This window comes from Budorcas taxicolor, chromosome 11 (assembly GCF_023091745.1).
Source record: "Budorcas taxicolor isolate Tak-1 chromosome 11, Takin1.1, whole genome shotgun sequence".
Lineage (NCBI taxonomy): Eukaryota > Metazoa > Chordata > Mammalia > Artiodactyla > Bovidae > Budorcas > Budorcas taxicolor.
The window spans coordinates 42,968,806-42,988,569 of NC_068920.1; the positions used below are offsets into that span (position 1 = coordinate 42,968,806).

At 53.8% G+C, this 19,764-nt stretch overlaps 3 protein-coding genes across 4 annotated transcripts in view; 1 reads left to right on the forward strand and 2 right to left on the reverse strand.

Moving 5' to 3' along the window:
• Positions 1-650: 650 nt before the first annotated feature.
• RRP36 (ribosomal RNA processing 36) lies at positions 651-5,410 on the reverse strand. 2 transcript variants are annotated; one of them, XM_052648900.1, is made up of 7 exons: positions 5,310-5,410; positions 3,343-3,490; positions 3,140-3,206; positions 2,958-3,062; positions 2,602-2,676; positions 2,400-2,517; positions 651-1,953 (listed from the first exon to the last, which is right to left on the reverse strand). In XM_052648900.1, exons 1-7 carry the CDS (start codon positions 5,386-5,388, stop codon positions 1,817-1,819), a joined length of 729 nt encoding a protein of 242 aa, XP_052504860.1. In that variant the 5' UTR covers positions 5,389-5,410; the 3' UTR covers positions 651-1,816. The 2 variants fall into 2 exon arrangements, with proteins under 2 accessions (XP_052504860.1, XP_052504859.1); XM_052648899.1 differs by having other exon boundaries at positions 2,400-2,676.
• A 333-nt stretch (positions 5,411-5,743) lies between these two features.
• The window catches only part of PPP2R5D (protein phosphatase 2 regulatory subunit B'delta), a 31,073-nt gene continuing 17,052 nt past the window's right edge, over positions 5,744-19,764 (reverse strand). Inside the window, exons 3-19 of the mRNA XM_052648898.1 lie at positions 19,066-19,276; positions 18,625-18,824; positions 18,426-18,536; positions 18,209-18,301; positions 17,643-17,773; positions 17,446-17,505; positions 17,226-17,334; positions 17,012-17,065; positions 16,553-16,723; positions 16,319-16,446; positions 15,578-15,679; positions 15,412-15,484; positions 15,179-15,295; positions 14,936-15,042; positions 7,674-7,747; positions 7,471-7,549; positions 5,744-6,375 (exon numbers count right to left, since the gene is read on the reverse strand). Coding sequence (XP_052504858.1) covers positions 6,309-6,375; positions 7,471-7,549; positions 7,674-7,747; positions 14,936-15,042; positions 15,179-15,295; positions 15,412-15,484; positions 15,578-15,679; positions 16,319-16,446; positions 16,553-16,723; positions 17,012-17,065; positions 17,226-17,334; positions 17,446-17,505; positions 17,643-17,773; positions 18,209-18,301; positions 18,426-18,536; positions 18,625-18,824; positions 19,066-19,276 — 1,887 coding nt within the window. The 3' untranslated portion in view covers positions 5,744-6,308. The remainder of the gene's footprint in view (positions 6,376-7,470; positions 7,550-7,673; positions 7,748-14,935; positions 15,043-15,178; positions 15,296-15,411; positions 15,485-15,577; positions 15,680-16,318; positions 16,447-16,552; positions 16,724-17,011; positions 17,066-17,225; positions 17,335-17,445; positions 17,506-17,642; positions 17,774-18,208; positions 18,302-18,425; positions 18,537-18,624; positions 18,825-19,065; positions 19,277-19,764) is intronic.
• Positions 12,232-13,986, forward strand: MEA1 (male-enhanced antigen 1). Its single transcript, XM_052648901.1, has 4 exons — positions 12,232-12,329; positions 12,797-13,076; positions 13,162-13,264; positions 13,576-13,986. The coding sequence occupies exons 2-4, from the start codon at positions 12,807-12,809 to the stop codon at positions 13,725-13,727; spliced, it is 525 nt and encodes a 174-aa protein (XP_052504861.1). The 5' UTR covers positions 12,232-12,329; positions 12,797-12,806; the 3' UTR covers positions 13,728-13,986.

Below are 19,764 nucleotides of genomic sequence, written 5' to 3' on the forward strand. Positions count from 1 at the left end.
TGGAGAAGCACGTTTTATGCATTTCTTCCCTCAGAATTACATCATCTCCCCCCAACCAGGAAGCATCAAGCAATGACAGTCTTAGTCTCGAACTCCACCTCGTCCTTGCAGGCTGCGTTGCTATTTTTTTTGCCTGCCCAGCAGCACAGGGGATCCTAGTTTCCAGTCCAGGGATGGAACTCATGCCCCCGGAATTGGAGTCGCTGTGTCCCTACACACTGGACCATCCGAAAGTTCCTACAGCTGCTGCTTAGATGTCAATCCTTCCCATGGCCTGTAGGTCCTGTGATTTATCTAGGTTCCCAGCCTCCACTGTCTGTGATTAACTGATCTTACTGATTCTTAGGATTTACAGGTTATCAACTATAGAAAATCACCCTCTCTTCTTCTGGAACTCTTGATTTGTGTCACACCTCCTCACTCTATCCTCCAACTTCTTTGATGTCTTTTCCCTAGTTTCCATTTCTCTGTCCCTGGGCTCCATCTGTGTGGCTTCTTCACATCTACTTCCATTTCATCTTCCTTTCTAGGTGTGCCTAACCTGCTGCTAAACCATGAAGTTTCTAATGTCAGTGTATTTTTCATTAAACAAAAAACTTTAATCAAACCAATTTTGTCCTGATACATTTTTTCATCAGTCATAGCTCTTCTTTAAACATAAATAAGACATTTTATATTTTTGTATTTTACATTTCCAACATCTCAGACTTTGCTGGTCTGATTCTGTTGCCTGTTGTTCCTAATGACTCTTGCTTATCCTTTTTTTTTTTTCCTTTTGTGCTTGTTTTCACTATAAGCTCGTATGCCTTGAAATTTTATCTGAAGGAATTCCTTGAAGCCTGGGTTTAAAGTACAATCCTCAAGAGAGAAATGCATTTTGGGAATTCCCTGGTGATCCAGGGGCTAAGACTCCACTCTCCCAAGTTCAACCTGACCAGGAAACTAGATTCTGCATATTGCAACTAAGAATCTGCACGCTGAAACAAAGACCCTGTGAACCGCAACTAAGACCCAGCACAACCAAAATAAGTAGATATTTTTAAAAAAGAGAGGAATGCATTTGCTTCTGCCAGGTATACCTGGAGGTACTCCCAACCAGAGACCACTTTAAACTGAACTGTAGCGTGAAGATACTCCAGTCCACAGGCAGTATGAATTCTCCACCCAAACAGTACTGAGAACCAGCTGCGCTTACCTATCACCAGGGATACTTTCTGTCCCCACCTCCTACCTCCCTTTGCATCTAAAACCAAACCTAAGAAGATGAGTTGTGGGATTGGGTCCCTCTTTGAATGATGGTGTCATCTGTTGGCCTGAAGGAGGAAGGGCCTCTGATCTGACCTCCCACTTTGTAGGAGGTTTAGGTTTACTGTCTACCCACATATGGTCCCTGAAACAGTAGTTCTAGGCCACCTACAAAAGCAGCACGATAAAAAGATGAGACACGGGAGTGTTTATGAACTGGTTCCTGCGTGAAGTCGCAGTCCTGGGAGCCACTCAGACTCTGGCCTTCAACCAGCCTCAAGGTTCTTTTCCTTCTGTATCAGAATCATTAAGGCAAGGATGGGAGGAGGACACGAGGACAATGACCCAGATCCAAGCAGACAAAGTGCAGCATGGCAGAAGGCTCAGCTGCTCTTCCTTTTCAGCTCTTAGGCAGTCCAAGAGGCTTCGAGTCATCTCTGGGCCAGGCGAGTTCCAAGGCAGCTGTGACCTTACCGTTGAATGGGAAAGAACAAGAACAGGCCAAGCCCAAAGGTGTCCCCACAGATGCACTTCTCACTGGGGCAGCAGCAGAGCTGAGCATGGATGCTTACTACTCTTTGCTCAAAGGGAGATGTCGTCTGTCCTTGCCTGCATTTCGGCGCCTCTTTCGACTCAAGAAGCTCCCTAGCTTCTTGCTTCGTTTCAGCTCCTTAAACTTCTCAGCCAGGACCAACTGGCGCTGCTCAGCTAGAGGGCAAGGAGAAAGAAAATCAGTAAGCAAAGGATGAAGTCTCCCTGCCTCCCCTTGCCCCAGGTCAGTAACTCTTAACCACTACGCAGAGATATGTGACTCATCAGGGGTTCACTGGTGTGTAAAAGCAAACTGACTTCCACAACTCCACCCTTTCTCAATTCAACCAACCATGAGGTCCTTCTCTGTGCCCAACCCAACATATGAGGGGGCGTGATAAAGATAAGTGACACTCTCTGCCCACAGTCTCATCAGGGATATGAGAATGGTTACAAACAATGACTCCCTATTACTACTATTTCTACTTTCCTCTAAGTTACCATGGGATCCAGCCTTCATGCCTCCCTTAGGCAGCTCCAGGAACCCCTAACACAGCATCCATCACTATGGCTACCCAATCTCTGTCCCTGTGTCTCGTGGGTCGTAGCTGTGCCCCACTCACATTTCTTCAGGAAGTATGGCCGATGGCCCTGCTGGGCCTGAGCCCGCCGCTCCTGCTTCAGGGCCAGGCGCAGCTCCTGCTGCCGCTTTCGTTCCTTCTGGGCCATTTCTTGCTGCTCCTGTGGAGCCGAGATGAGAGGAGTGAGACAGGTGAACGGCAGGGACTGTGAATCACCTCCCGCCCCATACTCTGACCTTCTCACCATTCGCTGAAGCAGGTGCTGTAGCTTCTCATGCTCCTCCCCTGAACGGCGCTTCTTCAGCTGCTTTTTCACCAGCTCCATATTGGAAAATGAGTATGATGGTTAACGTTCTGTAAATGTTACCTGAAACTTTGTGCCAAGCATCATTCTAAGAGGTTCACATACGTTAACTCACAGTAACACTATGAAATGGAACTATTAGCTTTTCGTGATAAGGAAACTGAATTGAAAAGAGGTTAAGTATTTTGCCAATGATCACACAACTAGCAATCTGATTCGCCCTGCTCCCCTCTGCTTCTCTAACCTGAGCTCTAGTCCCTCCTGGAATCCCCACAAACCAGCCTCATGCTACTCACCTCTTTCTCTCTGGCTCGGATGTCATCTAGGAATTGATATGTTTTATCGAACACCTCAGGATTATACTCCCCTGACAGATCATCAAAGCGGGGGTCCCGGGCTACCTTTGGAGAGAACAGAGAATATAAGAGAACCGTTCTGTCTCCTTTCCCTGAGAAAATGCTCACTGCCTCCGCCTCACCTTCTTACTGATGGGGACAACCTGACGCAAAAATGGCACCCGGACCTTGGCTGACATTTCCAGAGGCCTATGGAAAAAGTGAAGGACAGGTCAAGGGAACGCCAGTCTCGTTAAAGGCCTCCCACCTGCCACCCAAGAAAGCAGACACCTACTCAAGTAGGTGTCTTTCCCTCCAACCCCCCGGGAAAGGCCTTGCTCCTCACCTGTGCTTATCTGCAACACATGCTTTTTGGACAGGTGGTCTACAACTCTGCTTCTTAGTGCTGCTTCCTGTAACCAGTTGTTTGTAGGCTTTAGTCCCCACTTGGCTCTGCAGTTCCAACAGCTCCTCGAATGACATGTGAGATGTGTCTGTGAAAGGAAGCGGGGGTGGGGGGACTGCAACTCAGCTCAGCATCTGCCACTGCTGCAGATATCACCCCATTCTCTTTCCTTAGGTAAGTGACCCTTTAGACCGATCGCTGCAGGCTCCAGGCAACACAGGTTGTAATGGTGCTCCACTGACACCTAACGCCCCAACTATTCCAGCTATCTGGGGCCTCACCTTGCTAAGGAAGCTATACATGTAAGGCTGGAGATGGACTAACCCACAGTCTCTTCGTTTTCCCCTTCTCTTTTAAATTTCTCTCTCACAGGTTTTCCCACAAAGACCTCTGTCTCCGTTCGTTGCTCAGCTACCTTTATTCTGGTTCAGTTTACGCTCAGCATCTCACCTCACTTGGTGCTCTAGCCTCCTTACTGCTCGCCCAACCACCAGTCTCACTGCTTTCAAAGCTATCTCTCAACTTCAGCCTCTAGTTGTTGGTGTTCAGCCGCTAAGTCGTGTCTGACTCTTTACAACCCCATGGGTTGCAGCATGCCAGGCCTCCCTGTCTCTGTTTCTCGGAGTTTGCCCAAGTTCATGTTCACTGAACGTGGGAGAGAGGCCTAAAAGGCAAATCTGGGATTAGGGGGTAAATTGGCAGACTGGGATTGACATATATACACTATTACATAGAAAAGAGAGAGCGAATAAGGACCAACTGTATAGCACAGGGGAACGCTTGTCAGTACTCTGTAATGACCCATACAGAAAAGAATCCAGAAAAGTGGATATACGTATAACTGATTCACTTTGCTGTACCCCTAAAACTAACAGAGTATTGTAAATCAACTATACTCCAATAAAAACTGTTTTTTAAAAAAGGAAGGAAACTACTAGAGACATGAAGTTTTCACTTTGACTTCTTTAAATAATAAAGTAGCTTTCTCTTTCCAAAAAGAGAGGCAAATTGATCTTATCGCTCCCACCTCATTTCCACATACATATTTTTTAGATCATTTTCTCCAGACTCCGTACTCCCCAATGGCTTCCATTTAACTCAAGAGTAAAAGCTTTGGGTTTGTAATAGCCTGAAGATCCCATGTGACCTACTGCATTTTGTCTCTGATCTCCTCTTCTACTATCTCTTTCCTACTCCTCTCCAGTCAACTGGCCTCCAAGCGGTTCCTAAGCAAGCAAGTATATTTCCATCTCAGTTCCTCTGCACCTGACTTGGCCTCTGCCTGTAACACTTTCACCAGCTGTATTGCTTGCTCCCTTATATCCTTCGCAGGGTTTCTCAAATGCCACCACCTATTCAGTGAGGCCTTCTGTGATTACTTAACACCATAACCCCTCCCGTTTTCTCTTCAAAGCTCTTATCACCTTTCTCAAAACTGTAGAATTCACATACCATAAAACTTAGCCTTTAAAAATATGCAATTCCTTAGGTCTCCGTGCCTTTCTTTAACCCCCAAAAAGTAAGCTTCATGAGAGCAGTTTTGGGGTGCTTTACTCACTGTTGTATCTCCAGCATCTAGAACTGTGCCTGCGTACAATAGATATTCAATAGTGGCGAAATTTGTTGAATCTTCACCTGTCTTCCCCAATATTCAATGCCCTTCTGACTCTGCTTTGGAACTTAAGTTTTCCTCCTGCGAAAAACCCTCTTTGCCCTTTAAAAAAACTGCTCAAGGTGTCCTAACTCAGTAAGTATCCTCTCACTCCCCACTTTCTAGGGCGTTGGGGGGCGCTCCCGGTGTCTGCGTCTTTTAGACAACTTGGCAGTCTCGGGGTGAGCCCGCATCAGACACGGAGCCCCTCTCCCGGCCCTCAGCGCTTCCCCTCATCCCGGCACCGTGCCCTCACCATTCTGCAGGCTCCCGTCCTCCTGAGCCCTGCTGGGAGGCCCTGCAACCGCCCCTCCACGGTAGCTTGCTCTCGGCATGGCTTCAGCGGCGTATCGAAGACTAATGGCGTTACTTCCGCCACCCAGGCTTCCGCCCCGCCCCTTCCGGAAGGCTGGGTGTCAGCAGCGCAGATCCCGCCCACCCCTGGGCGGGGCCGAGCGGGTTGCTGGTGGGCGGCCGGGGTACCCTCTCTGGGCGGAAATCGGCCACCCGTCGACAGAACGTCGCCACGTTTTCGTCGCAAGGCGGTGCACTCCACACCGGAGAAACTCCGGCCAGGTCGTGATGGTATTTGGTTTCCTAATGCTCTTGCCTGAGAAGCCAGAGCCTCAGCACCCTGCCCCCACTGTAAACTCCTGCCATCTCTGTCGTATTCCACAAAAAAAGAGACCACACGTTTGGAGATTTTTAATTCATTTGTATAAAATTTGAGCTGGCTTAGTGTCAGGGTACAGCAACAGCTCAAGGAAGGATGGGATTATCTGCTGGTCCTCGCCTCCCCAGGTCAGGGAGAAGGAGATTTCATGCCAACAGCTGCAGCTCCTCTCAGCTCGCAATCAATGCCCATGGCTCAAGCAGAGGGGAACAGGTGGAAAAGGGAGTGGGGAGGGGAAGCTCCTGAGGCTCACACACTGCTTGCTTCTCCCTCCTTCCCATTCCCGTCACTTCCCAGCAGCCTGTGGCTGACCTGGGGCAGAGCAGAACCCAGGAGCAGTTGGAGGGAGGTGAATGGGACAGAGCACCAAGGGGAAGGGGCCCTCGGCCCAAGGAGGAAGGGACCTAACCCTTCCTGCTACAGCTCCCCACTAAGTTCACAGCACAGAAAACACCTCTAGTCCAACAACTCCACGCGGAGGTATACCAAGTCCAAGGTCCAAAGGGGCAGGCGGGGGAAGAGATGGGCAGGGGCAGTGAAGACAACAGCAGGCTCAGGAAGGAAGGTGGCAGAGACATCCTCCTACCCGTGGGAGGAGACGATGGGGCGACTGATATTGCTGTTGGTGGTCATGGCATTCAGCTCCCACCTGGAAGGCCAAAATTGACAGGCAGAAAGGAGAGAAGGGGGAGCCTCCGCCCCCAAATCCAGAATTGCTCAAACAGCAATGAACACACCAGTCCCTTCAGCTCTCTAAAGCTCAGCCACCCACAGCCACCTCTTCCTTACAGCCCTGTTAGGTTTAACAATCAGGTCCCACGCATCACCCACTCATCCACCTGCAAGCTCCTGTGGACTTCCTGTTTTTGTTTACATATCAATAATCTTATGCCCAACACCTGGAGAAAACCATCTGTGTATACATCTCAATGAAACTTCCCAACCTACCTTTCCTCCTCTACTCAGATCCAACCAGGAAGCCCCTCCTCCCACCAGGAATGCCGGGTTTTGTTCTCAACTCCCATCCTCTTAAATCCCCCACCCACCCACCCCACCATATTAAAATTCAGTTCCTCTCTTTTTGACAATAGTCATTCTACAAAATTTCACCAAGTACCTCCTTATACCAAGGCTGCAGTCTACTTGGTATTAAGCACTTGAGACATGTGTTACTCCTGGGCCAACCTGGGACCCACCTGTTCAGCCTGTATCCTCTATCACCTGAGTATCAATACTGAATACTGAACACACAGAACCTCAGCAAGAGGAATTAAGCTGAACTGATACAAGGAGAGGAAAGTGTCACAGAATGATCCATAAGAGTACAATTATATACAAAGTAGCTTCTTGCGCTTGATTTTAGACCTACGAATTCAAAGAAAAGTGGCTAGAAAAAACTGCCCTTATTTCTGGAATTAATGTGATCCAGAGACTCCTAACTTGTCTTTTTTCTTCGGTTCTAAGATTTAATCAAACTTTTTCAGCACATTAACAGAAATAATTGTATAAGCTCAGGTCTCAGGAAGTGATGCTTCTGAGCTTGGTTTGAAGACTGGATTTTTTTTTCCCCGCTATCATGTATCCAGTTGACAGTTTTATTGTATTTCCTTCCAGCACCCTCTCTACAAGTAGACTACAGAACAAAATCTTCTCTCTCCTCCACACTTAGACTGAGTCAATCAGGTCATGTCTGTGCTGCCTATTCATCCTCAACTAATCCCTCCCTTCCCACCATTCACTGTACCTGATGTCATGGGGCAAACAGGACTGGTCCAGGTTGTACTGAATCACAGCCAGTTTGCACAGAGTCTTCAGACTAGGGCCTTTAAAGGAGGAGTTACGGGAGAGGGAGATGGTCAAAGCCAAGGAAAGGGTCCCGTCCTGGATATCACCATCCAAAGACAGGGACCCTGATGGCAGAAGCACTTTGGGAATAAGTGTACTTACTAAAGTCCAAAATGTGTAAGTCAGAATGATCTATGAGGTCGAATTCATCTCCTAGGCCTTCCTCTGGAGATGGACTGTAGGATCAAACAGGGAAATGACGAAACTCTCTTGCTCAAATGTCTCCCGTGGGAGTCATTTGACTCCTAAGGGCTCCGGCCCTCCCTTCTCTCCTCCTGACCTGGTGCCCCCAAAGAGGACAATCTTGTCACCAACAATACAGCAGCACTGGCGCCGGCGGGGACATGGCCCCTTCCCCTTAGGTTCAATCTTCTTCCAAGTAAACGACACTGAAGAGAAGTTTAAATGGAGGTTCAGTACCTGCTCGTCCAGATATCCTCTCCACTGCACCCCTCACCTACTCAGAATTATGCTTTCCTTTTACATCCCACCTCCATGGCACCCTGTTCCTTCCCTCTTAAAGGCAGTGCTCTTTACCAGGGTTAAACTTCCAGAGGTCATGGAAGTGCCGGTTCAGCCTTGCGTTATAGCCACCAAAAATGTACAGCTCCCCGTTGTAGCCAACTGGAAGCAGAGAGGTGTGTCAATAGTGTGGGAACGATGCAGGGGAACAGGGACTCAGCAGAGACCTAACAGACACTCACAGGCTGAGTGGCTCCGGCGCCCCTCAGGTAGCACTGGGGTGGGTGGACAGTCCAGCCAGGCCTCGGTCCTCGTGTCAAACACACGAATGCGGTTGCAGTAAATCTCATTGTTGGAATGGAATGGCCCGAAACGGTCGGCCCGGCCCCCAAAGACATACATGTGACTGCCCAGCATTGTGGCCGAGTGGAAGTCCCTCCAGCGTGCAGGGTTGCCCTGGGCAGGAGCAAAGATGGCATGGAGAGAGGGTCAGCTTTCAGTCTGAGCTCCCTATGGTTTCTTAAATTGAGGATGGGTGTCTGGAAGAGAGGAAAATGGGCAGACCTTTGTACAGATCAGGGTCCATGTCATGGTGCTGGTATCCAGTTTGTGGATGTCATTGGAAAAGCAGTCGGCCTGACAGGGACAAAAAAGGAAGTGAAGGAAAGAATAAAAGAGAGGGGCAGGGGTCACTCCCCAACCCTCCTAGCCCCTCACCTCAGAACCTGCAAGCAAACCAAAGCCTCCCATTCCACCACCTTCAATTCCCCTTCTTCCTCCTCATTCCCACCCTAAACCTCTGATTGCTTCCAGACCTACCAGCTGCTCGTAGCCCCCAAAAATGTACATGGTCTTGCCCAGGACACAAGCCGAATGTCCATCCCGGGCCCCAGGAACCGTTCCTGACACTCGGGGTGTTGACCACTTGTGAGTATCTGAAGAGGGCAGAGGGCGGGCCCAGTAAGCAAGCTGACACTCCCTCCTAGACTCCGGGGCACCTTACTCCCACCCCCTCAGCACACACCCTTCCCAGGCCCCCCGAGGCACCATCTGGCAGAACACAGCCACTGAGACCCATACTCACTGACGTCAAAGGCATAGAGCACATTGCAGGCCCCTTCGGTGTCATTCCGCCCGCCCCAAAGGAAGACTGTGTCATCGATGAGGACGGTTGAGTGTCCATACCGCATGTAGGGTACCACGGGAGCCTGCCCGCGGGCGGCGGGCCTCACCGGGGGCAGCTTCGTCCAACGTAAGGACACTGTGGGCACAGCTCTGCTCAGCCCTGGGCACCTCCCTTCAGGCCATCCACCTTTTCCCCAACCACGTTGGTTTCCCCCACCCTCTTTGGCCATGGGGACCACAATCAAACCTCACTCAGCCACCCACTGCCCACTGCCCTCCCTGATGCAGGTACCCAGGGACAGTCCCCGAATTCGCTTACCTGCGTTGAAAATGTGCACATCAATCTGACGCAGCGTCTCATAGTCTTCGCCTGAGCAGTAACCCCCGAAGGAGTACACCCGGTGCCCCACGGCCACTGCAGCATGGTTCACCCTGCGGGGCCCGCCCTCCAGGTGCACTGTCCACCGTAACATCCCCTGGGCCTCTGGTTACAGCAACATGCCCCCCCGGCACGGCCTGCTGCCTCTGCTACCTGCACACAAGTTGGGGCCACGGGCTCCTCAGGCGGGGCCTTTGCCTGGCTCACCGTGACTCTGCCCCGGACTAGCCCTTGCCTGTAAGTGTCACCCTGGTGGCCCTCCCACACCACCCCTCTGCAGCTCAGGTGGCTGGCTCTGCCCCAGGGGAGCCGCCGAGGTCAGGGAGCTAGCCCTGGCCCTGTGTTCTCCAACAGCAAAGGGTGGGGCCACTCTGACCTGCCTACCAGCTCAGACTGCTGAACTAGGGCTCAGTATGGTCAACCCCTCCCCACAGAGGCTGTACCCTGTCCCTGGCTGGCCCAAGCTCCAAGCCCCCTTCCCAGGTCAGTGAGTTCTCTTGTCTCTCTGGCCCTGCTCTGCTTACTGCCACCTCTCTAAGAATCTCTGTGCTCTCTGAGGTGGGGAGAGAGATCTCAAAATACTCAGAGTTATTAATAGCCCAGCCAGCCCCAGACTGTCCATTGAAAGCTGGCACGAGTGCCTCCACGCAGAAAAGCTTTTAGGCTTTTAGAGTGGAATGGTCCCTCGATCCAGGATGGGGTGGGATCGATCCAGGACAGGGACCTCCATGGATGGCTAGCCCCTCTTTGGGGGCGCTTGTCAAGCTAAGCAGTTGTCATCGGGGTCACCCGGGGCCCCTCATGGGCACGAGGAGTCCCTTTGACAGCTGTACCTGGTATCCTGCCAAGAACTTAAGCCAGAAAGGTATGTGTCTGCTGGAGACTGAGGCGTGGGGGTGGGGAGGAGGCATTTTCTCCTCTTGCCGTTTGCCCAACCTGCCCACTGGATAAAGAACAAGCTGTTTTCCAGCAGTTCTTCTCCTACTCAGGTCCCTGAAAGGGGAGATGGGTAGGGGTGTGCAATGGAAAGGGAAAGGAAAGCAAAAATGCCCTTGGCCAGGACAAGAAAAAGACCCAGGCATGAGAGGTCATGGTCTCTTAAAGACAACCCGCCAACCTAGTGATAATGGGTATATTTGAAGGCTCTATCAGGCAGGTCTCCTATTGCCAGTACTGCCTTCATTGGCAGGCACCTGATAGGTTTGGGTGGACCATCTCTCCCTGTTCAAGAAGCCCTGGCAGAGAGAAGCGCCAGGCAGAACCTCAGGCACACAAAAAGCTCAAGTATGGCGGCCCCTCATAAGAAAGACATATGGGCTTCAGCTGGCTTGCCAGTCCTCCACCCCTACCCAACCTCCCTCAAACCCCAACCCCATGCTTTAAATAGCTACTCTGCCAAACCTGAAATAGCCCCAGCAGGAAACCACTCTCACTTCATTACTCCTGTCCTCAATCCAAAAGCTCTTGGATCTGAGCTTATAGGGACACATAGGAAGGAGGTTGACAGGGCTTAAGAATGGGAGACCTTCATCTTCCCTTATAGACTCCACCTTCCCCTTCAGCTAGATCAAGGTAGAGCATTCAGAGGGCAAGAGAGAAGCAATTCCGTGCAAAGGTGGAGGTTTTTCCCCATGGCTTCTCCTCCAAAAAAACAACTCAAGCTCAGGGAGAACAAGCCCCCAGGGTCTCAGAGGCTCCTCTTATTCCCGGTCTCTCCCATCCTCCATCACTGCCGCATTCTCAAGCATCTTCAATCGCCTCATGAACCTGCCCCCTCCCCCTGCCTATTCTCGTGCAGTTTTCATTCCCAGTTTCTGGCCCTTCTTGATCTCCTGAGAGCTCTGCCTTTTTCCCCTTCTTCCTTCCCCCACAGCTCCAAGCTCCACCGTGACAGCCCTTCATTTTTGCTCTTCCACTAAGGGGGGGAAAAAAAAGCCAATATTCACTGACCCCTTTCCGCCTGAGATATTCCTCCCTGTATATGACGCTATCCCTGTCGCCTTCCAGTCATCCCAACCTCCCCTCCCCCACAACGCCAGACACCCCCGCCCTTTTCTTCCATTATCCTCAGCCTCCCTGTTCCCTTCATAACCCGATCTTCTTCCAATTTCCTTCAGGGCCTCTTCCAGCTACCAGGTATCCCCATCCGGTTCCTCACCACCCTCCCCGAGCCCTTCTCTCCCCATTAACACTTTCCTTTCCCGTCATCCCCCAGCTCGCTCCCAGCCCCCACCGCAGCACTCAGGCCCCTCCCTCAAGACCCCAGCGCTAGATGGGGGCGTCTCCAGCCCCTACAAATTTCTTTGTCCCTCAGCCCACCCCGGGCTACCTGCCAGGCCGGGCCGGGGCGGGGCCGCGGGTCCTCGCGCTGCCTGCAGCCTAGAACCCGTTGCGCGCCAACCGACGACTCCGTCCCCAACGAGATAAACACAGCCAGGCTGTGTCCTTCCGGCGGGCAGCTGGATGCGCACGTGCAGTCCGAGCTGAGTGCTCGAAGCGTACCGGGACTTGTAGTCCACGGGATTCCGGTGGGCCTGGAGCTGCCGAAGAATGGGCAGGGGCCGGAGGAGATGCTGCGCAATACGTGTCAAAGATCCCGGGCTTTACTGGGTAATGTAGTCCTGGGTCTGGGAGAAGGTGGTGGAGGCGGAGCAAGGGGCGGGCTCTTCGTCCAAGTTCCCGTCAATCACGAGCGTGGGGCGGGGCTGGAGGTATGGGCACCCTCCCCGCCCCCCCGCACGTCCTGCCTCGCCGGAAGTGAAGGTGCGGGTTGGGTCGCGGGCTCTGAGCGGGTAAGGCGCGCGGAAACACCCCTGCGGAGAATCGGTGGGGCGGGTGGGGAACTCCGCAACTCGGGCCATTTGAAGGGACCCCCAGGGGCCCGAAGGGCGTTTGTCAGGCGGTACAGAGGGAAGCCCTTGGAGGGGAGAGAGGGGGCGGGTATCTTGTTTGGAGACTTGTTCCTAAGTGGATTGGGGCGAGGGGGGTTCTCGAAGGGGTGTCTTTTGAGAGGTGGCATGGCCTCCGGTTGGGCTGCTATTTAAGAATTGGCAGAGAAAGGCAGGTGGGCCTCGATTAGGAATAAGAGTGGTTTTAAGAGGTGAGGGGCCAGGACAGGCTGGGTGGTATGGAGTGCAGGAAACTCGAGGCTTTTAAATGTTTGTCGACTTTAGCAGGAGACCACCAGGAGCTGGTTGAGAGGCTGAAGGTGGATTTAATTTCATCCGATCCGTGTTCTCCTGCCTCCCTGTTCTTGCAGCCCCTGCCCGATGGCAGCAGTAGTTCTAGGGGGCGACACCATGGGTCCTGAACGTATCTTCCCCAATCAGACTGAGGAACTCGGGCCACATCAGGGCCCCACGGAAGGCACTGGGGATTGGAGCAGTGAGGAACCAGAGGAAGAACAAGAGGAAACAGGGGCAGGACCAGCTGGCTACTCCTACCAGCCTCTGAACCAAGATCCTGAACAAGAGGAGGTGGAACTGGCACCAGTGGGGGATGGAGAAGATGTAGTTGCTGATATCCAGGATCGGATCCAGGTATGTGGGGGAGGCATTGTTTCTGAGCAAATGGAGCAGGAGTCCCTGAAGAACTGACCCTGAACTGTCTTCTCGGATTCTGCAGGCCCTGGGGCTTCATTTGCCGGACCCACCACTAGAAAGTGAGGACGAAGATGAGCAGGGAGCTACAGCATTGAACAACCACAGCTCTATTCCCATGGACCCAGGTAAGAGAGATCATTCTTTTACTCTGGCATAATTATGGAAGAAGGGGACTGGTTAATGCCAATAGAGGGAAGTCCCAGAGGAACATCCTGCTCCTAAAAGAATAGTTTGTAATCTTAAGATTTTGCAGACTGCAGAATCCAGGTGAAATGCTATTCTTTCTAGACTGGCAGGATGGGCAGGCTTCCTTAGGAATAACTGGACAGATTGAGTGACCTTACTAGTCCAGAATCTCTGAGTTAATTCAACGAATGGGGAGGGGAGCTGGTCCCATCGTTCCTACCCACTAACGGGTCTCTGCCTGTGATTTCAGAACATGTAGAGCTGGTGAAAAGGACGATGGCTGGCATAAGCCTGCCTGCGCCAGGGGTTCCTGCCTGGGCTCGCGAGATATCAGATGCCCAGTGGGAAGATGTGGTACAGAAGGCCCTCCAAGCCCGGCAGGCTGCCCCTGCCTGGAAGTGACCACCCTGAGAGCTGCTGTAACTCCTTGCATTCCAGGCCAGAACCAGCACAGGACTGAACATACCCTGGTTGTCACATCCATCTCCATCCTCCCCAGCCCTCCTCCACATCAAGGCAAATCAGACTTCTTCTCAGAGACCCACTTTATTCAGTTCTGTACATATGGGGACATCAGCCCAAGCCCAACCCACCTTAGCATGTATCATTCTGTGGAGAATAAAGCACCCTATGTACACAGCCAAAAGCTGCACTGCCTGTGCCCTTGGAACCTGGGTCTGGCCCTCCCCAGCCCCTCACCCCTCCAAGGTACCTGAAAGGGACAAATGAGGACCTGCCCAGCATCAACATAAACAAGGAAATAAATAGGTGTTGGGGGGAGCCATGCTTGGAGCACTGCTCCCTGCTTCCTTCTTCTTGGCTTTGGGGACCAACAGCACAAGAAAGCAGTCAGCCCCGGGGTGGTCCCTTCCATGTCAGTGATCCCAGGGTCGCTGCTCACCGGAGAGGGGCCATAGGGTTGGGCATCTGTTCATCCCCTTCTCTCAGTCCCTTTGGGCCTTCTATTCATCAGCTGTGGTCCAGAGCCTATGCTTTTCTCCTTTTGCCCTCCCATGTTGTCTTGGTCAGGCAAGGGGTAAGAGGAAATAATGCAGCCCCATCAGCCTGCACACCTCTGGGACTGGGGGCCTATTTGGGCCGTTGGGGGTTGGCTCCCCTCTGGCTAATTCACTCCAGGGGCCAGTGGGGCTTGACAGAACTTTGGTGAGAATCGTCTCCTGCTGCCCCCTACAGGCTTGCAGGGGAGGGAGACGAGGAGGGGGCACCTGGGGCCGAAGGGGAGAGGAGCGTGTTATTTCTGTGTGTATTTCTCAGAGCAGCCTCAGGTAGCTGTGGGGTGAGGAGCAGTAGGGGGCCAGGCATCCCCACGTCACTGTCAGGGTGCAGAGCACCGCCGTGCCCAGCCTGTCTGAACTAGGCGCAGGGAGGCATGAACACCTCTGGGGGAGAAGAGGGGCCACTCTCTGGGTGCCCCTGCTTCTAGGGCTGCATCCCCCCCTCCCCAGAGCAGAGAGGCCCTGCCTTGCCCCAAGTCAGCCAGTGGGGAGCAGAGGGTGGAGGGCTGGGGCAGTGTCCCAGGGCCGAGTGGGCCATTGCCCTGCGGCAGGAGGCGAGGAGGTCAGAGGGCCTCCTGGCTGGCAGTTAGGAACTCTTCGGCCCGCTTGTGCGCCTCCAGCGCCTTGATGGTGTACACATCCTGGGGCAGCTCGGACTTCCGCCGGAGCAGCACTTTCTCCTTCTTGATGTCCTTCAGCATCTGTGTGTGCATGTGCAGAGGGCGGGGGGTGACGACCGAGTCCCCCCACCATCTTCCTCCCCTTAGTCCCCAGCTCTGCAGCTCCGGCCTCCTCTCCCTCCCAGGGCTGTCTTGTCTTTGTGCTCCCTGCTCCTACCTGCACGGCCTCTGTCTCCACTGTCCTCTTCAGAAGCTGGATGTCCTCTGCCGTGGGGGTCTCGGTCTCCATTGAGTACACGGGAGGCAGAGGGGGAGGTGCTCGGAACATGGGATACTGGGAGGAAAGGAGGCGGACAAGTGGTCAGAGCCACCCGGGTGGTGTGTGGCCCTGTCCCTCCCCCACCCCCAGCGGGGACCTCTCGGTGCAGAGCGATGGCAGAACCAGCTCACCTGGGGATTAAGTCGGGCCAGCTCCTCAATCTTTTGCCACATCTCTTCTCTCTCCTTCATGCGAAACCTGCCCCTAGAGAGGGAGCAAAGACAGGATTTGGATGGGCTTGAGAGAGAAGCACGGGGGCTGGTGTGGAAGATGAACACCCCCCAAGGAGAGACTCACTTCTGCTTCTCAGCCTTGTACTGTTGTGTACAGTCATCAAACAGCTTCTGATTCATCTCCATAAACAGCTTCAGGGCATTGTAGATCAGCCCGTGGATTGTCCTGCGGCCAGGAAGAAAGATGAGGTAGATTAGAGAAGGCACTACCATTACTGTGCCAGGGCCTCAGTTCATTCTCCCACGAGGCATCTCTGCTGAGAGCTTTCCAGCAGACTCCTCCCATCCCATCAGCCTCTGCAGCTATAAGCTCATTGCTCTGGACAGATCATGTGACTTGAGACTGGCATTCAGGCCCTTTACAAATATGGGTCTGCCTGTCCATCCTTGCCTGAACCCCACACTCCAAGAGCCCACTCTTTCCCATTACTTCTCATTCTTCCACCCAGCACTAGTGGCCTCCCAGCACACTTGCTTTTAGCAGGAAAGCTTTTTTACAACGCTGGGATTTAATACATTCTAAGAGGATCACATCAGCTTCTCACAACATAGAATTAACTCTCCAAAGCTGCAGAATATCTGACCTCAAGAAGAGATGTGATAGAGGCCACTAATCTGGTGCTGGGTGGCACAGATCTCCCATGTGGGTATCTTTTCTCCCCCGTCAGTCCCTCAAGGCCCTGTTAATATACAGTGGGCACCAGCCCTGGCTTGCTGAGGGACCAGGTGAGACCACTGGCTCTTGAGTCCATCCCCATATTCCAAAACCAGATCCTCACTGCCCAGCGCCACCCCAGTTCCCTACTTGTTCCAGTGGCTCTTGGAGTTCCTGTAGAGTGCAGGGAACATGATGGGGAGGACTCGGGCGGCGTTGTCACTTATCAGGCTCATGATGTATTCATTGTTCCAGTAATAGAGGGCACGCTCCGCCACCTGGTGGGGACCGGTGGGACTCAGTCGCGACATGGCTCACTAGGCTGAAGCCCTGCCTCCGTTTTCTGGGAGGCCAGGGCTGGGATTTTCTGGGCCTGGGTCTCACCTGGAAATGGGGGCTGGAGACACACTTGGCAAGCTGGCGGAAGAGAGGCTCCATCACTTTGCTGAACTCTGAAGGCTCAATGACGTCCAGGATCTCCTCTAGCTCATTCAGAAACATCACTTCCTTGGGGCTGTGGGTCTTGGGCCAGAACTTGAGGAGGCCTACAATCACCTGCGAGGAGAGGAGGACTTGGAATAAAACTCTCCCTCAACCCCTGCCTGCTTCTCCAGGAAGCCTTCCTGCCCTCTCCCCACCGACCCTGGTGGGCACAGCTTGGGTGGCCTTGGCTGAGTGCTGCTATTTCTCCAGCTTGGATCTGGGTGCTCCTTCAGAGAGGAAACCATGTCCCCTGTTGGGTTACACCCCTCCTGGGAACCTGCTTCTGGCGCTGCTCAAAAGGTACCCACTGGCAAGGACTGATGACGGGGAGAGGTAGACCTGGGCCTAAGGGGTAGTTACCGGCTCAGTGAGGCTGCTCTCCTTCTCTAGGAACTGCACCACGCAGTATGCCAGCTGTGGGAGGTTGAGGGAGAAAGGAGATGACGTCAGGGCTCAGAAGGTCACAGAGGTCGGTAACAGAGACCAGACCTCAGGACAGAAGGGGAGGCATGAGTCCCCCTCCCTCTTTTCTCTGCCCCCAGAGCCAGCAAACCCCAGGAGGAAGGCAGCTTACCTGAGGGTGGTAGACACTCAGGGACTTGACCTTGTGAAGGGGAAGAAGGACCCGGATCAGGAACATTTTGTGCTCTTCCTTCAGGGGCAAGGCAAAGCCATTGATGATGCTGGGAGGGAAAGGAGGGTTGTTAGGACCAAAGGGCCATGTCCAATCTTAAGGCACCTGTTACCCCTGCCCGACCTTGTCCAGACCTGTGTGCCCCCGCCCCACCTCTCACCTGCCCAGAATCTCCAGGAGCTCGGCAATCCCATTGTGATGCTCCGTCTCGTAGATGAACCTGAGGGAGGAACAGAGGCTCTCTTGATAACCCCCGATACCCCTCCGCCCTTCTGCAAGTCCCGCCTACCGCCCTTCTCCCACTTCCACCTTAGTGGGGGGCTTGCTTTGCTCCTGAGCCCCGGCTCCTGGCCTCACCTGTAGAAGATGTGGTTGATCTGCCTACGGATATAAGCCCGGAGCCCCAAAAACTTGCCATAGATGCGATGCAAGATGGTCTTGAGGAAGTCCCGCTCTCGAGGGTCCTCACTGTCAAACAGGTCCAGGAGCTGGGAGCAGGCAGGAGGAGAGACGGCAGTGAGGCCGGAGCTGGGGGAAGGCCGGGGCTGGGGTGACCTGGGTACTGGCCAGGGGAAGCCCAGAGGTTCTGAGGTAAAAGAGGGCACGTGGGGCCAAGCCCCTGGGCACAGTGATTCTATGCTACTGCTCTCCCCCCGGTGATGTCTGGGTATGCACCCTGCATACCCCATTGGGGGATGGGGGGGGGCAGTGAGCAGTAACTCTGCTGCTTTTGTGTTTTCTTCCATTATGCTGGAAGCTTCTATGAACACAGGTTTGTTTAGACCCCCGAGTCAGTTTGCAGTAGACACAGCTGAACCCTAATACAGTACCGATATTCAGCAGGAGCAGCTGGGATGAGTCGGGACGAGGGGCTAGAGTTCATGGACTGGAGGGAGGGGAAGGCAGGAACCTCAAGGACTCACAGCAAGGACAAACTTTTGGTCAATGTATTTCTTGGCTATGTTTGGCTGGAAGTCAGGAGACTCGAGGAAACGTAAGAAAAACTCATAGACGAGCTGCGGGGGGGAAAGGAATATCACTTAGGGGCATTCCCCCAGGACTGGGAGCGCCCCCTTGCTGCGGGGCTCAGAGCACCCCACTGCCCACAGCTAGGCCCCGGCCCCCTCCTTGCCCTGGTACCTGGAGATGCGGCCAGGCGGCCTCCAGGGTGGGCTCATCTTCCTCAGGGTCAAACTCAGCCCCGGTGGGATTCGATGAAGGTGGCAGCGTCCGAAAGAGGTTCACTGAAAACTGAGGGGTAGAGAGGGCCCAGGTGAGAGCTCCGTCTGGCTCCTCCGGGGCCCCTGCCCCGCCTGCCTTCCCCTTCCCCAGTGCCCACCATGGTGACGGCCTCAGGGTAAATGGCCTCAGTGACGACATCGCGGCTGTGGGTGATGTACTCCACCATTTCGTTCAGTCCTGCCCGCTTCACCTCCTTGAATTTGAGGTCACTGAGTGGGTCTGACACGAAGTCGAAGAGGACGCAGCACTGGCGCAGCTTCTGGATAAACAGCTCCTCCCGCTCCTGGGTGGGCGAGTCTGGGGCGGGGAGGGGGCCACAGTCAGGTCTCCTCCATGGTCCTTCACTGACCTGCCCTGCTCGCCTCGCAGGGCCTTCCCCTCCGTCTTCCTGCTGCCACCCTGCTCCCCTGGCACCCCAGCACAACCCCCCTCACATTCTCTAGAATGTCCACCCCCCAAATACCCGCAAACTGCCATTCTGCCGATGCCCACTGTCCCCTTGGCCTGATCCCCAGCCCCCCTGACCTTCCCCGAGTACCTTTCAGGGCAGGAAGCTTCTGCAGCTCCCGGTTCTTGCTGAGGTTGAAGCGGGAGGAGCTCTGTCTTCGCTCCTTCTTGACAATCTGGGGGCCCCCTGAGTACTTGATCTTGCTAAGCTGCGTCGGGGGCGGCGTGCTGTTGCTGGGACGTTTGTTGGATGATGGCGGCTGGGGTTGTGGCTGGGGCTGGGGCTGCGGCTGTGGCTGGGCCTGGTCAAACAAGCATTTCACTGAAGTCCACCCGCCAAGCTCTGCTTCCCACCCCTGGCCTGGTCCATTGCCCCGCCTCCACCCACCTCTACAATAAACCCCCCGGCCCCAGGTCCATTTATGCCTCTACAGGCCTGAGCAACAAACAGCTGCCTACTGCCCCAAAGGAGCCAAGGCCAGAGTCACAGGTAACTTTGGATTGTGGCCCTGGAAGGGAGTGAGTGGCCTAGAAGCCATGTCACCCAAAGTGATGCCCTGCCTGTGCACGAAGAGCCTTCAGAACACTCACTTGTGTTCTTCAAGAGCCAGAGCTAACTGACAGACTGATGGTGACAGAAGTGAGACCCATGGCTCTTCTGCCAGGGCGGAGATGCCAGTGGTGTGTGCACGCTGGGGAGGGGAGGGAGATGCGGGAAGTGACTGAGAAGGTGCATGAGGAACCTTTTGACTAATGGAAACATTCTGTATCTTGACTGGATCAGGGAGGT